This window comes from Nyctereutes procyonoides, unplaced genomic scaffold, assembly GCF_905146905.1.
Source record: "Nyctereutes procyonoides isolate TBG_1078 unplaced genomic scaffold, NYPRO_anot_genome, whole genome shotgun sequence".
NCBI classification, from domain to species: Eukaryota; Metazoa; Chordata; class Mammalia; order Carnivora; family Canidae; genus Nyctereutes; species Nyctereutes procyonoides.
The window spans coordinates 13,446,520-13,468,731 of record NW_026575041.1 but is presented as its reverse complement, the minus strand read 5'-3'; the positions used below and the strand labels follow the sequence as shown (position 1 = coordinate 13,468,731).

Genomic DNA, 22,212 nt, shown 5'->3' with positions numbered 1-22,212 from the left:
AAGAATTATATACTCTACCGGATGGAGATGTATCTCTCTTGTTAAATTTTAGTATGGAAAGAGACCACAACATTGTCACAAGAGTGTATATGTAGACTTAAGGGGGAAAAACTTCTGAAATTCCTAAAGAACTTGGAAGAAATTTAGTTGAAACCTTAGTGTTCTAATGAGAAGAGTTTGCCTCTGTAATGTAGCCCATTTCAACATCTACTTTTAAAACTAGAATTTGTTTTGATTTCAAGTAAAGTCGATGTCAAAGGAAATATGATCCTGAAACACTGACCAGAATAAGTAAAATATAAAATGTAAACACAAAAACATTTAAAAACCTGTGGTTATCAAAACTAAGCACATTCATAAAATTGCCAACACAACAGAGAAAAGAATGCAAGAGGGCTGTTGAACCCCACCACAGGGATTTTCAGAGTACTGTTTTTAACCAGATAGATGAAAAACAGCAACAAAATCAGGCTCATTCAGGAAAAACCAGAAAATACTCTATTTGGAAACTGGTAGTAGTCCTTTTCAGGAAAAAAAAAAATCTGTCATTTTCATGAACCCCCCGGATAAAACAAACAGGAAAAAAATCACACACACGATTCACTCAACAAGACGTCCTCTGTTAACACAACCAGCAGTACAACCATCACTAAAACCGTGAGGTAGTGATAGTACAGAAACACTGACACACACGTGAACCCACACATGCTCACATTCACGCCCACTACAGAACACACACAGGAAATGGGGTTGCAATCTTTTTACAGACAAGGACAAAACCTTTTTGTTTGTTTAGAAAATGCATAGAGGGATCCCTGGGTGGCGCAGCGGTTTAGCGCCTGCCTTTGGCCCAGGGCGCGATCCCGGAGACCCGGGATCGAGTCCCACGTCGGGCTCCCGGTGCATGGAGCCTGCTTCTCCCTCTGCCTGTGTCTCTGCCTCTCTCTCTCTCTCTCTCTCTCTCTCTCTCTCTCTCTCTCTCTCTGTGACTATCGTAAATAAATAAAAAAAAATTAAAAAAAAAGAAAATGCATAGAAATGGCTTAGACATTTTAATTATTATAATAAAAACTTGAAAAAAAAATCCAATCACGTATGAATGACTCATTTACCTCTTCCCCCCCCCCCACTACTCTGTGTTTGAGCGAAAGGCTCTTGTATTACAAATGGAAGGGAAAGGAGCCATTTCAAGCGGTGTCTGATCACCAGTCTTGAAATTCCAGGGAAATGCAGGATAGCTTTAAGGTGATGCATAAATCTGGGGTTGAGAAGCCCAAGTCTGTGCGAGAGTGGTTTCACTGGAAGTGGAAGTTTGAATAGGGAGGCTTGAGAAGCGAGGGCGGAGAGAGCAGACCACTTATCAGTAAACTCGGGATTTGTTGTTATTTTTGCCGCGTGCGGACCATGACATCACCGAAATTCTGCAACTACTCCCACCGTAGACCTCACTGAACTCTCGCGATACTAGAGCCCAGTGGCGCGCGAAACGCCGTGGGAGGGGCTGGGGTGAGATCGACTGACTTCCGGCCAGGCCGTTGTCTGGGTGGCGCGGTCGAGTCATCGCGGGGCCGCGCCGCTTCGGTCTCCCATCCCTCCCCCCGCCCCGGCGCGGGGGGTCGACCGGCCAAGTGGGGCGGGAGGCGACTCGGCCCTTCCCCTCCGTTGCGCTCTGGCCAGCTCCCGGGCCCCGCGCGCTGGGGTCTGGGGTCCTGGGGCCCGCGAGGCCCGGTCTGAGGGGCCGGGGCCTACGTGGGCCCGCCGCTGGGCCCCATGAGGCACAGCCTGACCAAGCTGCTGGCGGCCTCGGGCAGCGACTCCCCAACCCGCAGCGAGAGCCCGGCTCCGGCCGCCACTTGCTTGCTGCCCCCGGACCTGACCCGGGCGGCGGCGGCGGCGGCGGCGGCGGCGGAGGAGGAGGAAGAGACGGCGGCGGCGGCGGCGGCCGGATCTCCCGGCCGCAGGCAGCCGCGGGGCGACGAGGGCGACTCTGAGGCCGGGAGGGGGGGCCGCGGCGGCGTGGCCGTGCGCGCGCCCTCGCCCGAGGAGATGGAGGAGGAGGCGATCGCCGGCGCCCCCGGGGAGGAGTCGGAGGACATGGACTTTCTGTCCGGGCTGGAACTGGCAGATCTGCTGGACCCCCGGCAACCGGACTGGCACCTGGAGCCCGGGCTCAGCTCGCCCGGGCCCCTCTCCTCGTCCGGCGGAGGCTCCGATAGCGGCGGCCTGTGGAGAGGGGACGACGATGACGAGGCCGCGGCCGCCGAGATGCAGCGCTTCTCTGACCTGCTGCAGAGGCTGTTAAACGGCATCGGAGGCTGCAGCGGCGGCAGTGACAGTGGCAGCGGCGAAAAGAGGCGGAGAAAGTCCCCAGGAGGAGGCGGCGGCAGTGGCGGCAACGACAGCAACCAGGCGGCGACAAAGAGTCCCCGGAAGGCGGCGGCGGCGGCTGCCCGTCTCAATCGGCTGAAGAAGAAGGAGTACGTGATGGGGCTGGAGAGCCGAGTCCGCGGTCTGGCAGCCGAGAACCAGGAGCTGCGGGCCGAGAATCGGGAGCTGGGCAAGCGCGTGCAGGCACTGCAGGAGGAGAGTCGCTACCTACGGGCCGTCCTGGCCAACGAGACGGGACTGGCTCGCCTGCTGAGCCGGCTGAGCGGCGTGGGACTGCGGCTGACCACCTCGCTCTTCAGAGACTCGCCCGCCGGTGACCATGACTACGCTCTGCCCGTGGGAAAGCAGCAGCAGCAGCAGCAGCAGCAGCAGCAGCAGCAGCAGCAGGACCTGCTGGAAGAGGACGACTCGGCGGGAGGAGTGTGTCTTCATGTGGACAAGGATAAGGTGTCGGTGGAGTTCTGCTCGGCGTGCGCCCGGAAGGCGTCGTCTTCTCTTAAAATGTAGGGTCAAGTAATCTGCTCTTTATCCGCGTTTACCCCTTTCAACTCCCTTACACCATGTAAAACACCTTAGTGGGACATCTTCACTGGACACATTTCAGAGGAGGAAAAAGTAATATTGAATCTTTAAGTGTTTAGCTAAAAGCATGAATGTGACACTGTAACCAACTCCTAATGATAACATGTGACTATTAAATCTCTCTGACAGTTTCTTTTTTAGGTGATTTCCTTCCTGCCAGGCTCCGTTGTAGGGGTTACAGAACAGTCGTTCCCGCCTCACAACCTGGTAAGGATCCATCTCTTCACGTAACGCTCATGCTCTGCTGCTTAGTCTACTTTAATGGGCAACATCTCAATTTGTGTGTGTGTCTGTGTGTGTGTGTGTGTGTGGGTTTTTTATTTTCTTTTTTCTTTTTTGGAAGGTGGGAGGGGAAGTCTAATTTGGGCCCTGTCCACCCTGGAAACAGACTTGTGCTGGTCAGTAATGTATTTAAGATGCTTCTTCTGGTTGAAATAGCTGTTAATGTGTCCCCTTGTTCAGACTTGCGTGTACCTAGCTCTTCTGTCCCCAGTGTGGACATGGCCTTGGATGACATCGGTTCCAACTGTACACTGAAAGCTGCTAATAGAGATACAGTTTGGAGACAGTGAAACAGGTGAAGTTGAATGGAAGTTCCGAGTTGTACAAGGTGCAAGTTGGAATTCCAATTTTAGAGCAACTTTTTAGAGGTTGACAATAAGTATTTGGGGCTTGCACAAATGTGATAGTTAACTTTGCTGAAGATGACGGAAATACCTTAACTATTTGGGTATGCCTTTTAGTTTTCAGTAGGAGACCTAGAAATGCAATCTATTCAGATGAGAAGATTTTAATCTCACCATTTAAAAAGTTGGAAATTAACATGCATCTCTGTGTCAATTAATTGAAGGAGGAATAAGAGTGGTTAATGAAATGTTTCTTTGAGGACCAGCACAGTGATTACCCTATCACTGACTATAAATAAATTGTTGAACACCTTTACTTTTGTTGTATTAAAATTTTAGGTTAAATTTATGTATGATTAGATAAATTGAAGGTTTGTGAAATGTGAATGAAAACATGTAAAGTGAGGCTTCACAAAGAATCTTACTACTCTCCTTATTTCAAGGTTTTTGTCCTTTTTAAAAATAATTTTTTTAAATTGGCTGGTTCTGGCTAACTTAAGGACACGATCGACACTTTCCAAAGATGGGACATATTCTTCCCTTGAAGTACTGTATTATCCATTGTCCAGTTGTATAGATTGAGTTACGGTGTCCTTCAGTGTAAGAGGCATTAAGAAATTCTTTGTGAAACATCACTGTTTGATCAAGTATATACATATTTAGCATCCTTGTTTTTCTTTGTGCTAAAGTGGATACAGCTGTTGGGGCAGAAGAGACGGGACCAGCTGCTGGCCACATTTCCTGCTTTATTTTAAAAGGTAGTATAAGAAATGAGGAAAAAGAGGTAATATCAGGGCTTCTGCTGTCTTTTATTTTAAAATGTTCATAATTAAAAAGTATTTTCCAGCAGTCCAAAGATGTAAGTTATCTTACACATGTTTTATTTTGTTGTTATTTGGTTATAAAAATGGAATCCTTGTTCTTGCAGAACTGTAAATGTTTTGTTGCTAGATAACATGATTTGAGACCTAACTTTGGTCTCTGGTTTCCAGTGCATTACAGCATATTTTGTAAAATCATCTGCACTTGAGCATGAATGGGTAGTACCAAATTCACAGCCTGGAGTGATGAACCTGCTTATTCCTAAGTGCAGGAGCAAGCCCCTCACAATGCAGCTGCATGGATTTTTAGTGCCTACTGAATTATATATATATATATATACATATATATAAAAAAACCAAAAGTAGTTGGAAAAATTATTTGAAATGACTAATTTGTGCTATCTATGGAATATGTTAAATGTAGCTTTTTGAAACAGAAGCCTTGAATTGAAATTTAATTAATACTTGAACATTTTGTATATATTTCTTTGTATATAATTTTGTGCAGTACCAATGACAAAAATACGGTGTCATAATAAAACCAGGTTTGTTGATCTTTCAGTTATGGGCTCAAAGAATTTATTCATCTCTAACATGACATTGGAAAATAATGGATGAAAATAGGAAAAATGATTGTTGTTAATGCTGACTGTGGGTCTTAAAAGGTTCTGGAAGCAGTAAGTGTGTTTTTCTAAAATACCATTCCCTTGGAATATTTTCTTCTAATGTCAGTGCTTTTCCTGCATCATTTGAAGTTCGGGCTGGGGAGAAACAGTAATCAAAGCTTTCTGAAATGGGATGCTTTGAAAATTCCAAGCGTAGATTTTTAGGATGTCATTTTATAAATGGCAGTTTTTGGAAATACTTGATTAAGAACTTTTGAAAATGGAGATTAGTATCGCCTATTTTTAAAGCTGCTTTTTGTTAGGCTTCTTATGTTTTAACTGTCTTTTCTTAGTTTCCATTTCATTCTTTTTTTTTTTCTTCCTAATTTTGGTGACTTAGTGATTTTTGTCATTTTTTACATCAACTTCATGGTCTTGTTTTTACATGGTATTGCATGTATTTAGGACCTATCTAACAGGGGCTTTAAATAAATTTGATCATATTTATGTGTAAGCACATTTTACTGTAAATGTTTGGGTTTCTGAATTTACAACAGATCTGTTTATTTCAGTATGTAGTAAACAATATCTTAAAGTGTCCTATTCACTACTTGTTAATTAAAAAGTTATGATTAATATGAAATTGTTGTCTTACTATTTTTAGAAAATTGTGTTCTGAATGATTAATAGTTGGATAAAGGAGATTTTTTGGCATATAATGTGGATTGTTTTGAAATTTTAAGGTTTGGCTCTACTTTAGAGGTTGAAAACAACTTAGTATTTGGGGAACCTTTTTTTTTTTTTTCCCTTCTTCCCTAATTGCCTCTTTGGCAAAATGATACAGAATTAGTGTAAAGAGGTAGTGTTTTGATATTTGTCTTCTGATGGTGACAGGAATTCATACATTAATTGAACTAACACATCATATTGACCTTCTATTTCTATCATATTGACTTACTGTTTCTGCACTTTCTTGACCAGTCCTAACTAAAAAGTCCACGTTTGTTAAAATGTAGTCACACCTCTGATATAATCCAACAAAAAGTGTTCGAAAGATTTTAAATATTTGTGCATTTTGTAATCACTAAATTAATCTCTCTCTCTTCTCTTTAAACAGCTTAGCAGTGTCTGCAAAAAGAATCTTTTCCTACAACCTGTTAACTGACTGGACTGATGGTAACAAAGTAATTGTGGGAGCCATGTCGGTCAAAAATTTGGCATCTGCTGAAAAAAATGAATGCCATTTTCAAGTTCCCAAATTACTTCTATACTGATTTCACTTTCCAGAAATGGAGATATGAAAAGATTCTCTGGAATCCTTGAAAGACTTAATAGAAATACATGAGACTAAGTTAATTTTGGAACAAAATTATACTTTTTTTTTTTTTTGTCTTTCATGGGAGTGATACTCAGTTCTTTGCATACCTTTTAAAAATTGTAACCATTGGAGAAGAGAATTATAGTATATCATCAAGGAATATTAGATTCTTTACATTATCAAGAACACATTCTATGGAATTACATTTAGTGGAGTAGAATTACATAAACAGGCCATCAGGGATCACAAAGCTTATCATGAGTTTGTATTTATTTCCTGGAACTTGAGAGCTAATCTGGAGTATAGGCAGACCTTGCTGAGTAGAATATAAAAGTTAATGTAAAGTCCTTAACTATAAAGAGTAGATGCATTGATTTGTCTTGTGTATCTTTGAAAATATTATGATTAACTATGTGAGTAGTTAATTGCAATTTAGGGTTAAGAGGATGTTTGCATTCTGAGATTTTGGCTTCTTGAGTTTTCTCTGAGTACTTGACACTTTCTTGACTATTTTGAGGTTTCTAATGAATGGTATCCTAGTTTCTACTGTTATATATTAAAATGTCTCTAGTCGTATGTAAGGGCTTTAGTATTCTGGACGATGGAAGGTTTTTTTTGTTTTTTTTGCATTATATCGTTGTTTTACTTAATTGAAACACTTTTCCAGCTTATTACAAGTGTGAAAAAACACTCAACTCTGGATTGTTTTATTTCATTTTCATTGGATTATGTTAATACATTCTTTCATTTGGTCTAGACGGAGTCATTTTATCTTACTGACTCATTGGGAAGTGTACAGGTTAGAGGGGTGGGAGGGATAGGAGACAGGCCCAGAATGATTTATCATAACTATATAGTTTGGTTATTGTATGCTATTACACAAAACTTTTATTAAATCTACTCTGTATCTTGCAATCTAAGTACATTCAGTGCCTGTGATGCAAGGCAGCAAAGAGTGGTTTACCCTTGATTGATGAATGCTCCTATTGGTTATAATTCTACAAAGATTTTGCATTAACAGTAGCTGGAGATAATCACTTCTTTGATAGAGTGGATAATTCACTGCTAATAAGAATTAGCTTTAAAAATATGTGATCATGTAGGTCAGCATTTTGATGTTCCAGTTTAAGGTCTCACTGATTTAGTCACATTTTTTTAAGCTAAATAACCTGATGATTCTTGAAAGTTGAAGAGGCAGTAAAATACTTTCAAGTGTTGTTTTCCCCACACTCATTATCAATACAGAGTTTTGAGACCCTCCCAAATGTTTTATTTCTGTATTTAGTTCTGCAGCTTTTTCTTCAGAAACCAGGTAGTTCCCATCTAAGCTATACATCAGAAAGGGGAGGTCTTCCGTAGAAACTTGTAGAATGTTTTGTGTGGCCAGCACCGTATTTTTCACATATTTGACCTTGAATATCTCAATCCTCTCCAGCAGTCACCTACTGTTGTCTTATGTAATATACAGCCTTTAGCTCTGACCTAGACTACAACAAATGGTCATTTACTTTGTTTTTTTTTTTTTTTTTTAAAGATTTTATTTATTTATTCATGATAGTCACACAGAGAGAGACAGAGAGGCAGAGACACAGGCAGAGGGAGAAGCAGGCTCCATGCACCGGGAGCCCGACGTGGGATTCAATCCCAGGTCTCCAGGATCGCGACCCGGGCCAAAGGCAGGCGCCAAACCGCTGCGCCACCCAGGGATCCCTACTTTCAGTTTTGAAGTGCAGAAATAAATTTTATTCAGAAAGTATCATTAGGAATATAAATCATGAATGTTAGGGAAAATTGATTTTAAAAATATACAGATTAATAGAAAGTTGCTTATGAACTTGCCTTTCTTTGCCTTTTTCATTGCTTTGGTTATTGATACAGTGTTTTTATTCCTTTTTTTACTTTTCCCAGTTTGTATATTCAGGATTTCTTTCTTAGAACCATTTTCCCCACTTTTTAAAAAGAAACCTGTTTATATTGGACCTAATGATTTTTGTAGTTTTGTTGACCCAAAATTATTTTTGTTGAAAATTATTTTGCTTAATTTTCAATCTAAAAATGTAATCTTTAATGGTGTTTTGAGAAATTGTGTTGTCTTAATATGTAGATTTGATTTTTATTGGTGGCCCAACTTTTCTTTATACCATGTCGCTGAATTTTACACCTTTGCTACACACACACACACACACACACACACACACACACACACACACACACACACTGAGTTTAATTCCTAGACCCCTCTGGCTCTTCATGTTCTATACTTTGGGGTTTTACAAATTATATTATCTGAAGTACAATATAATAGGAGTCCTCTTTCTTTAAGCCAGATTAACTACACCATGTAAATTGTGAAAGACAGATTTAAATAGTTTACTATGACTGAACTATTAAAAACTGTCTTCCTGACTGAGGTAGTGTTCTTTAGGTCTTAGGTACAAATGACTGTTCCCTAAATTGTAATGCAGTCACAGCAAGTTTACATGTATTTACCTGCCCCCAACCAAAAATTTTGGTAGAGTAGATTTGTAGCAGTAGATGTAAAATAATACAGTCTTCTGCTTCTGTTGCCCATTTTTACTAATTGAAAAGATGATTTAAATAAAAAATATATGGTAGAGGACAGATGCTAGAAAGGAATCTTTTTTGGTTATAGAAACCATTGCAAACTCTTCTGTATATTGATGGCATTATGCTAGGAATGTGTCAGGATAAGAAAACAGTTTTTATTTTATTTTTTAAGAAAACAGTTTTTACTGAACTACCAATTTAGTTACATCAGTGGCTTTTGAATTATCCAAGTTGATTGCACTATTCTCTGGAGTCTAATTTAGTAATTTGGGTTTCTTATTTTTGAAGTCAGGAATTACTTTTAATTCATTTTTTTCTCTGTTGTGGTAAGTAGAACTCTCCTTTAAATAAAAATGATAGTATGTAGGTAGGTAGAGGTGTGTAATTTTGAGTCAGACCTTTAAGTAAAGCATATTCGGTATAGAAAACAAAATCCAGAAAGGAATCAAAACAAAAAGAAAAATCACCCCTAATTCTCTAACATAGAGAATATTCAAAGCAAAAAAAATAGATTTTTTTTTTTTTGCCTCATAATTGGGAATATTTCATATATAAATTTGCCAGGGAATACATTTTAAGGCACTTGTTGAATTATCAGCTTTGCTTTCTGGAAAACTTAAAATGTATTTTGTTAATTTCATTTAAATTTTAAAATCTTTAGCTGTACTGCTTTCTTTTTGAAGAGACCCTGAAAGCGTATTTCACTCGTGAGACTACCTTTTCTATGTGATGAACTAAATTAAATTCTTCTGTCACACGGTTAAGTAGCGTAAGATTATTTAACAGGTCACTATATTTGAAAGGAGTAATTTAAGATGCTTGTGAATATGATCTGGGATGGCACTTATTTTATTTTATATGACTGGCTTATAAGAAAGTGCTGGTCTAGATCTATACTGTTCTGTACTGTAGGCATTAGCTACATGTGGCGAAAAAATTTAAATTAAAAAAAGATTTAGTTATTCAGTTGCACTAGTTACATTTCAGGTGCTCAGTGGCCACATATGGCTAGTAGCTAACATTTTAAGTCATGTATAAAACATTTCCACCATCACAAAGTTCTTTGGACAGTGCTGATTTTAGATGCTGTCACATGAAAATGGTTTAAAAAACTGAGATGAAAAGTTTTACAAAGGGGAACACCAAAGGTCACTTCAAAAATTTAAATGATCGGGGATCCCTGGGTGGCGCAGCGGTTTGGCGCCTGCCTTTGGCCCAGGGCGCAATCCTGGAGACCCGGGATCGAATCCCACATCGGGCTCCCAGTGCATGGAGCCTGCTTCTCCCTCTGCCTGTGTCTCTGCCTCTCTCTCTGTGTGTGACTATCATAAATAAATAAAAATTAAAAAAAAAAATTAAAAAAAAAATTTAAATGATCTTAGGAAATGAGGAATATTAGACTAGGCTATTTCAGAAAACAAAACCAATAGGAAAGAGTATAGCTACCATTTAAGTGCTACCACTTAAGGTCAAGTGCTGTGTTAGCTCCTATATACTATATAATACCAATCTTGAGTGAGGTTACTGATGAAACTAAGGACCAGAGAGGTTAACTTGCTTAACCTCACACAGCTGAAAAGAAGAGGCCTGGGTATGTCATCGCAAAGAACTATCCCACACTAGATGGAAGCTTCAAAGGTAGAATTTGCCTCAATCTTCCAAGAATATAGCTTTCCAGAGACAAGTGTGTAACTATATCATTATATCACTGTATTAGCTATATCAATATATCGGCTCTAGCTGAGCCTACCACCTTTCAAGACTACTGGAATTGATTCCTGTGAGGAAGGTTAAATATATTCTAAATGTCTATGGATTAATAATACCTATGGAAAGAATGATTTGGGAAAACAAAGTGAACATTTTCTGTAGTGAACTAATTAATCCTCATCCCCTCCTCCTGCTTGGATTCTTTTTTTTTTTTTAAGATTTTATTTATTCATAAGAGACAGAGAGATAGAGGGAAAAGCAGGCTCCCTGCAGGGAACCTGATGTGGGACTTGATCCCAGGACCCAGGGTCATGCACTGAGCTGAAGGCAGATGCTCAACCACTGAGCCACCCAGTCATCCCTTCCTGCTTGGGTTCTTAATGAGGTCTTTAGTAAAAACTGCTGTATGGTTATTTTTCCTGTGTTACAGACCAAAATGTGCTTAATGTAAAGGCATGGAGCAAACAAAATAGAAGAGAATATTGGGCAAACTAGAAAAGTTCTATTCTTTTTTTAAGGGGAATAGCCCTTACTAGTATTCAGCCTTTTGTTGTTGCCCTATGTAGCCTTATGTTATAGGTCCTAGAATTGTACCTCAGGTGATTACAAGTCTGTGTTTATTCATACACTTGACATTTATTCACACATTACAACTTTATTTTTGTGTACACATTTGTTTAACCGTCACTGAATTTCTAGACCAGGTTCAGGTAACTGAAGGGCCTTTATAATTAGTTTATATTGTCTAGATCCAAGGTATGCTGCAAACACAGTCTGGAGTAAAATGGGAAACAACATCTTTCTAAAGACAGGCTTAGAAATTCTAGTCCAGTAAGTTAAGATGTTTCCTTTCTCTGGTAGCAGGGCTGACTCATACCTATAAGAAAACATGGAGACAGTTCTCTAGAAGATAGTTTTATCAAATAGCAAACCTATGTACAATATATATTAATCCAAGAAGTGTTAAAATAAAAGTAGCTTAGGTAAAGATTAAGGTAATTCAGTTATTCTCTTTGATGTCTATTGGTCCTTAAAACTGTACTTGTTTTCTTTCGTCTCCTCCTCCACTTCACCTCTGAAGGCTCATACAGCTGATAGCTTGATAGAAGAGTTCATCAGAAAATAACTGAATTATACTGGCTTATTGCCAGCCATTTTGTGGGAATTTTCCTTTAGTGGAATTACTCAAAGTTGTAACACTGAGCATATAATTAGCTATCATGCTAGGCACAGTACTGTTTGTAGCTTTGTTGTTGGCATTCAGTACACAAGTTAAGGTTAAGAACCTGAACTACACATGCAAGAGGTATGTATAAATGGGATCAATTTCTAGAACAGTTTTCAAATTCTTGAGAAGTAATATTACTTATAAAAAAAAAAGTAAGTCAAAATAACATTGCCTTAAAAGCAGAAACTATATCTATTTTAATTTGTACATTTTCTAGGTAATCATTTATATTTGAAGTTTTTTGATGATTATAAGTAAAAAAAGAATCTCACCTGGCTGCTAGGCCACCATTCACAGGTATAGCCAAGAAAACAGGGTACAGACCACCAAAGACCAGACCAACCAATCCACTCCGTGTTATGGTACAGGTTTCACAATTCAAATCACCTAGGAAATAAATCAGTTCTGAAATGATAGTCAAACATGGTTAAAGAATGCAAGGTCATCTTAAATGTGTCACAGATACTCAATTTTTAGGCAGCAAATGCAAATCTTAAGGTGTGTTGGAAGGTATAATTATATGTACAGACAAACTAAAATAGCTAGGAATATCTGATAGAGGATTTTTTTTTAAGATTTTATTTATTTATTCATGAGATACACAGAGAGAGAGAGAGGCAGAGACACAGGCAGAGGGAGAAGCAGGCTCCATGCAGGGAACCCGATGTGAGACTCGATCCCAGGACTCCAGGATCATGCCCCGGGCCAAAGGCAGGCGCTAAACCGCTGAGCCACCCAGGGATCCACTGATAGAGGATTTTTAATCTCAGTCTGTACTGCTTCTACCTTTCTGCACTTGTATTGGCAAACCTGAGCTAATATTTTTCTGTCTGTAAGAAACTTTTAACCCATGGGAAGTTTTAAAAAGTAATTTGTACTTCTTTTTTTTTATATTATATAGTGTGACTTTTTATAGAATTCTTTTTTCATTTCCAAATTATTGTAAGCTATATTAAAAAAAGAAAGCTAAGTTAGTAACTTATGTTTTACTCAGTCTGTTCAGTTCACTGGGTGGTAGATAGCCCTAGGTCATAAAGATTCTTTCCACACAGATGATGGGGATTCAAGCAGAATATTCCTCCAGTTTAAGCCAATTTGGAACAGCACTTAAGAGAATTTAAATGGACAGTGTCTCCCATCTTACCATCACCTATGGTAATAGTATTTTTTATGTGAAATCAATAAAAAAAAAGTTCATAATTAGCTACAGGCATGCCTCATTTTATTGTGCTGCACTTTATTGCCCTTCACAGATAATGCTTTTTTTTTAAATTAAAGGTTTGTAGCAATCCCTTTTAAGTCAAATCTGTAGGCACCATTCCCAGCAGCATTTGCCCATTTCTGGGCAAATGTGTCTCTGTCACATTTTGGTAATTCTCATAATATTTCAGACCTTTTTATTATTATATTTGTTATCATGATCTGTAATCAGTGATTGCCACATGCTGAAAGCTCAAGTGATGGTTAATACTTTGTAGCAATATTTTCTAAGGTATTTACATTGGTTTTTAGACATAATACTAGACACCCTTTAAACAGATGATATAGCTTATTATAAAAATCTTTTATATGCCCTGGGACATAAAAAAATTCATTTGACTTTACTGTAATATCCACTGTATTGCAGTGGTCTGGCAAATCTGCAGTATCTCCAAGGTATGTCTATACTCCGAGCACTCAGCACATACATTAAAACTATCAAAAGGAAATCAAATCTGCATATATTCGATAATTCTCATATGTATATATCTAATGCTTTGAAAGATTTACTATGAAAGTCTTTTTCTCTTACATATATTTTTAAAGATTTTATTTATTTATTCAACAGAGAGTGAGTGACAGCACATGGGCAGAGGGAGAGGGAGAAGCAGGCTTCCCTGCTGAGCAGGCTCCAACCCAGAAACCCTAGGATCATGACCTGAGCCAAAGGTAGAAGCTTAACCAACTGAGCCACCCAGGCACCCCTACCATAAGTGTTTTGTCTTGAGGGACTTCCCGATACGTTTTCTAAAAAAACTAAGGCAGTCAGCATTTAAAAATATAAAGTCTGCAAATATTTCTTACTTTAAGTATTCTAGGAAAGGTAGGTATTTAGAATTGCCATGTATGTGTATTTTACTTGTAGAGAAGACTGCTAATATGAACTGCCACTTTACAAAGGCTAGCACATTTCAGCCTTACCCATTCACTGACTATGATATGGCATATAGCTAGATACCTGATGTAAATATTGAAGGATTAGTGTAAGGTGCAAATAATATACACCAAAACAAATTCTAGTGATAGTGAAATAGAATTTACCTGTATTCAAAGGTAAACTTACAAAACCTTTGTAAGATGCATGAGCCGTCAAAAATGGGATCACTGCCATTGGTAAGCCAGCAGCTATACGAGCCTGTGTCACATTTAAGATGCGTCGAAAAAGACTGTTTGCTATTAGACCACAGAGAGCAGCATTAAGTCCAATATATGCTGATCCATTTTCAAACAGATTCCTGAGTGGCGACAAAAAAACATTTTGGGAGGGTACTATATTTTGTGAACTGTCCAACAATTGTATGTTATTAGGCCTTAACAGGACTTTAGGAATAACAGGATACAACATTTATCCCTTATATATAGCCCCATAAAATGAAAACCTTTAAAAAAAAAGTGTTTTTTTTTTTTTAAATATTTATTTATTCATGAAAGACACAGAGAAAGGCAGAGACACAGCCAGAGGGAGAAGCAGGCTCCCCACAGGGAGCCTGATATGGGACTGGATCCCACGAGATCACTCCCTGAGCCAAAGGCAGACGCGCAACCGCTGAGCCACCCAGGCGTCCCTAAAATAATGTTTTACATACAAATTTTTATTTTAAACCTTTTGAATTTGGTCAACACTTCAGGATAGAGTGATACATTCAGATTTTGCTAAATGTATTTTGTGATTCTGTAAAAGATTAGTATAGAAATTTTCCCCCAACTATGTAATGGGGAAGAGCTTCAAAGAGTCTTACATGAATACCTCTCCTTTGGATTCCCACAATACCCAATACTTTCTTCTCTAGCACAATAGATGATAAAGTGGTACTATCTTATCATCAGTGATTTATAATGTCAGGCTTCCCCACTAGTCTTCAAGTAAATAACTTGAGGATAGTGGATACAAAGATCTAGTCATTTTGGTTTCATTAGCACCTGACACCTAAAAGGCATTCAGTAAGGTGGAGCTAATTATGTTTCCTTTCACTTTACCCTGAAGCATTAGAGTCAAGGACAGGGAAGTGGAGGAGTTACTTGCATTTACGGGATACTATATGCTAGGTACTTTACAACCTTTAGAAATAAAGAATAAATTTCTGTTTGAGTTACTAAGTAGTATGGTTTTTAGTCAAGGTATGTATGAGTTTTTTTTTTTTATTTTTTTTAAAACTACAGGAGTTTCTTTTTTTTTTTAAATTTTTATTTATTTATGATAGTCACACACACAGAGAGAGAGGCAGAGACACAGGCAGAGGGAGAAGCAGGCTCCATGCACTGGGAGCCCGAAGTGGGATTCGATCCCGGGTCTCCAGGATCGCGCCCTGGGTCAAAGGCAGGTGCTAAACCGCTGCGCCACGCAGGGATCCCTATGTATGAGTTTTAAAATGCATGTTCTGTGCTTTCTTTCAGAAGAAATGATACCTAAACTTAATGCTAGATACTGTACTCCACAAACTCTTCAGCTTACCACTTAACTTTTTTTTACCACCTGCCTTGCCATCTACAACACAGGCATCAGTCTCTTAAATTTTTCATTACTTATTTAGCCAGACTAGCCACACAATACCCCCCTAACCTTTATGGTTAACGCTCATCTTAAAACAGCTTTTCTAGGAATTCCTGAGTTTCCTATATTTTATAATGCATTATTTTCCTTACCTGTCACTTTGCAATCATAATGGTGCTTGTCATTCAATCATTGAGCAGACTTGATGCTGAAGTCACAAAAAATTATTTTCTACATACAGCAGACTTGATACTGAAGTCACAAAAAATTATTTTCTACAAAAATTATTTTCTACCTTGAGTGTTTTATAGTTTATTATTGGAGGATGAAAGACATGTGAACATGAGATATAACGAATCTACTGAAATGGTAATGGAAGTACAAGAGAGAGGTAGTTTAAAAACTTAGGGTACACAAGATAATATTTAAAAAGTTAGGACAGGGCAGCCTGGGTGGCTCAGGTTTAGTGCCGCATTCAGCCCAGGGTGTGATCCTGGAGACCCAGGATGGAGTCCCATGTCAGGCTCCCTCTGCCTGTGTCTCTGCCTCTCTCCCTCTCCCTCTCTCTCTCTCATGAATAAATAAATAAAATTAAAAAATAAAATAGATACATGAATGAAACATGAACTCTAAGTGGCAATGAAATATACAGTACATATAATTACTTTGTAGGTCAGAAACTGAGGTTTTTTGATAGTTTTATATACCTGAGGACTTTTCAAATAACTATTATATAAGAAAATAGGAACAGAGGAAAAGAGGGAATAAGGCAAAGATGATGAGACATTGTCACCTGCCCTGTTCTGGTTCCAATGTTTGAGAGCAATTTATTACCTCCAAACTAAAGCTTACTTTGCAGTTCCAGCTTTCTTCCACACTGTTCCTCTCTTCTAATTTGGTGAAAGTACCAGTGATAGCGCCTGCTCTTTTCTCTTCAAAGCTGCCACCACTGACTTTATTCCTATGTTAGTCTTTCTGGCGCTCTACCTTACTTCCTGGAAACGTGGACATAGGCCCTTTTTTGCTTGAAAAGTTGTTCTGTTATCTACCTTAGGAAAACCACTAAAAGGATGTACAGTGTGTGTGTGATGGGGGAAGAGCCATAGGATATAAACCTTATGAAATCTCACCAAGTTCTTATTGTTGCCCTTGGTTTATAGGTTCTCGTTTGTTGAGACGGTGAGTGGCGGCAAGACTGGAATTTACTCAGGACAGTAAAATAAAACCAAAATGCATTTTAAATCCTTCAAACCCTTACCACTCACCAAGATTATTATGCCAGTTTTCCTACTGGTCTTTCTTTTCTCTCCTACATTAAATCTATTTCCCAAAAGCAACTGGAATGTTCTCTAGAAATGTTAGCTGGGTCATACCGTTCCCTGCTTAAAACTCTTCCTGTTCCTTCAACCTTATGCCTATTTCCCTGTACTTCCATAGCACTGGTTCCTCAGATATGATCAACTCTTTGCTATCCTATGGCTGAGGCATATGCCATCCTCTCTGCCTTAGATCTGTCCCCAAAACCCCTCCCTAGGCTGTCTTCTTTTTTTAAAATCCTTTTTGGCCTCATAATTTCTCTTTAAATGGAATCTAGTCAGAGAAGCCTTCTTGCTAAGGAAGTGCACTATAGTTTACTCAATGTTGTCTTCAAAGATCAGTATGATTCCTATATAGCTTTTTTTTATTTAATGATAGACATCTTTAGCCATGATCCCATTTCTCTGGCACTCCTTGTCTAGTTATGTGTGTTATATGGCACTCTCTTGGACTGTTAGACGTAATAATAGAAATGAACTGACAAGACAATTTAGAAGCTATTTTAAACGTCTGTTATTTAGATGAGTTCATAAATGTTCACATTTTTTTTTAAAGATTTATTTATTAATTCAGAGAGAGCGAAGAGAGAGGCAAGAGACACAGGCAGAGGGAGAAGCAGGCTCCATGCAGGAAGCCCGATGCGGGACTCGATCCTGGGTCTCCAGGATCACACCCCGGGCTGCAGGCGGCGCTAAACCGCTGCGCCACCAGGGCTGCCCTAAATGTTCACATTTAACAATATTCGAAGCCAAATGGAAAAAACTGAGAATGATCATATAATTAAATCCAAAGATATCAATTCTAGCCTTGACCACAAGCAAAATAGTTAGTCTCTTTTGGTCTCTCAGGTTTTTTCAGTAAGGCAAGAAAAAGAGCTCGGTTTCTTTCTGATGTCCTATGTTTATATTTAAACCAAATAAATGTGAGATAATGAACCAATTATGAAAATCCACCTGGCAAAAAATATTTTTAAACTAAGAAGGGATCTTACCTTTCCGCTTCTGGGAGTTGGCTAATTTTTCTGGTTATGATATTGAAAATTAGGTTTTCCTTGGCAGTATCATGTGGTTCATGATTTTCCATCTTGAGCCTTAAATTAAAATATCTTTCAATAGTATATATCTATAGAAAAAAACAACAAAATGGCTTATAAAAAGCTTAAATACCATAAATATTTAATTTAAAAATTAGCTATAGTTTGATTCATAATCTGAAAAATCAGTGCATACACATCATACCAAACAAATACATTCTAAGTGAAATAGAAACCAGACATGCAAAACAACCCATAAAGCTTCTAGGAAATAAAGAATATCTTTATAACCCTTAAACATATTTCTTAATTTGCAAATAGCACTGAACATAAAACTAGTATTAATATTAGTCAATAGTTAATATTGATCAATGGATATATATAAAGATCTATATAAAGCCAGAGTGGGAGAAGATGTCTGCAATATAACTGACAAAGGAGCAGTTAGTACCCAGAAAATGAAGAAATGCACATCATCAAGAAAAAGGCAAACAACTCAATAGAAAAACTGGCAAAAGGTTTGAACAGGTACTTTCACAAAGAGGGAAGCAAACAGCCAATAAACACGAAAATATGCTTAACCTCATTATAATCGGGGAAAAAAAAAATAAAAACCGTGACAGGTTAGGTAAATTAAAACCTAACAATTTCAGTTACTGGCAAAAATGTGGGGTAACAAACTCAATGAGCTGCTGGTAGACATGTACATGGTACTCATTTTGCGTACAACTACTTTGGAAAAAGAGTTAGGTATTATTTAATAGGTAGAAGAAACATTACCAGTTTCACTTATAGGTATGCCCTAAAGTAGAAATTAGCAAACTTTTCAAAAGGGCTACACATAATAAATATTTTAGACTTTGCAGGACACATACGGTTTTTGTCAAAAAGGACGGGAGTTCCTTGATCCTTGCACTAGTTGGAGTGCATGCAGAGTAGAGGGATGGTGAATTGGGAGTATTAAACCGAAGATTTAGCTCATCAAGCAAGATTTCAGGGTAGCAAAGTTAAGAAAAGCAAAAGTTTAGACAGAATACAACATAGTTTTATGAAATCAGATTTTCGTGATTTGTTATCCATTTGCTACAAGATTAATTTACGACACTGATTTACTGCTGGGTACCAGATCATTTAGAACATGTTAAGTGAACTGAAATTTCATAACCTTAGATTTAATAAATACAATGTAGACTTAAAAATTTACATCTAGGTTCTGGGACTCAGACTTCTGTTCCTATAAGCAGTGCTTTTGGGAAATAGATTTAATGTAGGAGAGAAAAGAAAGACCAGTAGGAAAACTGGCATAATAATCTTGGTGAGTGGTAAGGGTTTGAAGGATTTAAAATGCATTTTGGTTTTATTTTACTGTCCTGAGTAAATTCCAGTCTTGCCGCCACTCACCGTCTCAACAAACGAGAACCTATAAACCAAGGGCAACAATAAGAACTTGGTGAGATTTCATAAGGTTTATATCCTATGGCTCTTCCCCCATCACACACACACTGTACATCCTTTTAGTGGTTTTCCTAAGGTAGATAACAGAACAACTTTTCAAGCAAAAAAGGGCCTATGTCCACGTTTCCAGGAAGTAAGGTAGAGCGCCAGAAAGACTAACATAGGAATAAAGTCAATGGTGGCAGCTTTGAAGAGAAAAGAGCAGGCGCTATCACTGGTACTTTCACCAAATTAGAAGAGAGGAACAGTGTGGAAGAAAGCTGGAACTGCAAAGTAAGCTTTAGTTTGGAGGTAATAAATTGCTCTCAAACATTGGAACCAGAACAGGGCAGGTGACAATGTCTCATCATCTTTGGTTACAATACTATGAGAGATACAGTATCTGCTGCCCCCTGCAGGAGCTTTGAATGATTCTGTTTCTGTTTGGAATGCGTGTAGAAATACATAAATTCAGTACACACAGACAAAGTGTGTACAGTATGCATTTCCTCAGAAAGTCCTGCCTAATGTTATCACTAGTTTTATATTTTATGCTCTGCATACTGGTGAGGTTCCAAGTTCTAGGAACTAGCCATTTCTAAGGTGTAGTTTTTAAGTCTTCCTAATTCAGTAAAAGTTTCACATGGCAGCCTGCAGTAAGATGTCGTGTCTCTTATTAATAAATCCTAATCCAAGACAATGCCACCTCTAAATACCACAAACATTTCCAAAGGCTTTTTTTTTGCATTGGCTCTCTTTGTCCCTCAGGTTAACTCTCAGGCAAGGCGTCAACTGGGTCCTCTGAAAACTAAGTTAGGCCAAGGTCATCCTGGATACTGGCAGTAAAACGGGGTTAAATTCAAGCGCAGGCGTTTGTTTTTCCTCTTGGCTTAATGTAAATGTAGGATCTTCTAGGGCGTGAAGCGACGAGACCGTAGTGCGCTCTCCCCTCCCCCACTTCCGACCCAGTCCCGGGGTCTCGGTCCCGCACTGCCGGCGACCAGCCTGTCACCGCGCTGTGCTTCTCCAGGTATGCGGGCACTTCTGCACGCTTTCCCCCGGAATGCCAGTACCTTAGGCTTCCCTCTCGGCAGTCGGTGCCGCCGCCAGCCCTCCTCCGCCCGCTCGGGGCTCACTCCAACCTCCGCTCACCTCGCCCGAGCGCAGCCATCTTTGGCGGGCACGTGACTCGGTGGCGCGCGCGGGCCGGTCGGGCTCCCCGGATGCCGCGGGCCGCGGGCGCCACTTCCTGGGCTGCGGAGTGAGGGGTTTCGGTCGGCGCGGAGCGGAGGCCTCACGACCAATGCCCGCCTTCCGGGACGGAGCCTGTGGAAATGGAAATTTGGGGGTTCCTGCTCCTTTCACTGAAAACCTACCTCATTACCTCAGCTTCTGGCCAGCGGAGTCTACCTCGTGTGTGGGCGTGGGGTCTCTGGAAACTGCACGGCCCTTGGCCGCGGGATGGGTATACTCAGTTAAAAAGAAGTAAAAAAAAAAAAAAAAAAAATTAAAAAAAAAAGATTTTTATTTGTTCCTGAGAGACAGAGAGGGGCAGAGGGAGAAGCAGGCTCGATCCCAGGACTGTGGGGTCGCCCCCTGAGCCCAAGGCAGGTGCTCAGCCACTGCGCCACCCAGGTGTCCCTGGAGCTGAGGTGGCGTTCTAGGTTTTTATTCTCCCATGCACCTTAAGCTCCCCGTGCTGTGTTTTAATCTGGGAATTATCCTGCCACAATCTGAGGCCCTCAGGAGCAAGCAGGGGCTTTTTCTGAGGATCCCTCGTGCCTGCAGAGCACTGCTTATAGGAACAGGGCTGGGTGAAAGTGGTGAAAGAAAAACAAGAGAGCGAGGGAGTTAGTGGCTTCCTAAATCAGAACAGTTGAGAACCAAAGTTTTGGAACGAGCGTCAGTTCTCATCCCCACAGCTTCTTTTCTCGTCTATGAAACAGGAGGGGAAATAACACTCTCCTTGTTTGTCTTGTAAAGTTGTGAGGATCCTAAAAGTGCCGCTAACAAGGTTGCCTTGGAGATCACTGAGCTTTACCAAGGAGAAAGTGCTATTCACGATAAAGGAGGAATTTTCATTGGCGAGGTGAGCAGAGGAGCCCTCAAAACCCCTCTGGCTGTGAGGAACGTAGCCAGTGTCAAATCGTCGCTTGTCAGTATAAAACAGCCTCAGATTCCAAGGCAGAAAGTCAGCCCGTGCTCCAACTGGAACGTTTCCCAGGTAAATGCAGGGACAGTTTGCGCATGTGAATACTTGTTTCCATTTCATACGCTTTTTCCAATTTAATTTTTAGTTATTTGAAGCTGATTTTGAATTTATAGATGTTCACTGTACAGTGTCTATAGCATGCCATCCTGAAATAATAAAAGCAATTTAGAATATTGAGATTTTATGAAAATCAGCTCTTCACAAGACAAATGTCTGTTTCATCTAAGTTCTCAAAGTATTAGTTTAAGATTTTCACGGTATTTCCTTATTAGCCTATATAAAACCTGTAGAATCTGTAATGAGGCCACATCTCTCTTAATATCTGTCATGTATCTTCTCTTTTTTAGTGTCTGATCAGTTCGGCTAATGGTTTGATTTTTTCAAGTAAGCAAGGTTTTTTTTTTTTTTTTCATTGCTTTTTTTCCCCCTCTTAATTGTTTTCTGTCTTCAATTTGATTATTTTCTACTCCGACCTATATTATTTGTTTTCTTTTTCCTGCCTGGGATTTAAGTAGCTCCTCTATTTGTAATTTCTTTCTTTCTTTTTTTTCTTTAAAGATATTATTTATTTATTCAGGAGACACATACAGACAGAGGCAGACTTAGGCAGAGAAGCAGG

The 22,212-nt window shown here is 39.4% G+C and overlaps 2 protein-coding genes across 16 annotated transcripts; one reads left to right on the top strand and one right to left on the bottom strand.

Moving 5' to 3' along the window:
- The first annotated feature begins 1,511 nt into the window (after positions 1-1,511).
- CREBZF (CREB/ATF bZIP transcription factor) lies at positions 1,512-7,035 on the top strand. 11 transcript variants are annotated; one of them, XM_055320526.1, is made up of 4 exons: positions 1,512-2,891; positions 3,100-3,177; positions 4,286-4,354; positions 6,140-7,035. In XM_055320526.1, exons 1-2 carry the CDS (start codon positions 1,771-1,773, stop codon positions 3,113-3,115), a joined length of 1,137 nt encoding a protein of 378 aa, XP_055176501.1. In that variant the 5' UTR covers positions 1,512-1,770; the 3' UTR covers positions 3,116-3,177; positions 4,286-4,354; positions 6,140-7,035. The 11 variants fall into 11 exon arrangements, with proteins under 11 accessions (XP_055176501.1, XP_055176499.1, XP_055176498.1 ...); XM_055320524.1 differs by having other exon boundaries at positions 4,980-7,035; XM_055320523.1 differs by adding an exon at positions 3,433-3,547 and having other exon boundaries at positions 4,286-7,035.
- A 4,199-nt stretch (positions 7,036-11,234) lies between these two features.
- On the bottom strand, positions 11,235-20,653 carry TMEM126A (transmembrane protein 126A). 5 transcript variants are annotated; one of them, XM_055320530.1, is made up of 5 exons: positions 20,534-20,653; positions 17,906-18,036; positions 14,148-14,341; positions 12,119-12,233; positions 11,235-11,495 (listed from the first exon to the last, which is right to left on the bottom strand). In XM_055320530.1, the coding sequence occupies exons 2-5, from the start codon at positions 17,995-17,997 to the stop codon at positions 11,303-11,305; spliced, it is 594 nt and encodes a 197-aa protein (XP_055176505.1). In that variant the 5' UTR covers positions 17,998-18,036; positions 20,534-20,653; the 3' UTR covers positions 11,235-11,302. The 5 variants fall into 5 exon arrangements, with proteins under 5 accessions (XP_055176505.1, XP_055176504.1, XP_055176508.1 ...); XM_055320529.1 differs by having other exon boundaries at positions 20,455-20,589; XM_055320533.1 differs by lacking the exon at positions 20,534-20,653 and adding an exon at positions 15,750-15,805 and having other exon boundaries at positions 17,906-18,033.
- Positions 20,654-22,212: the final 1,559 nt, after the last annotated feature.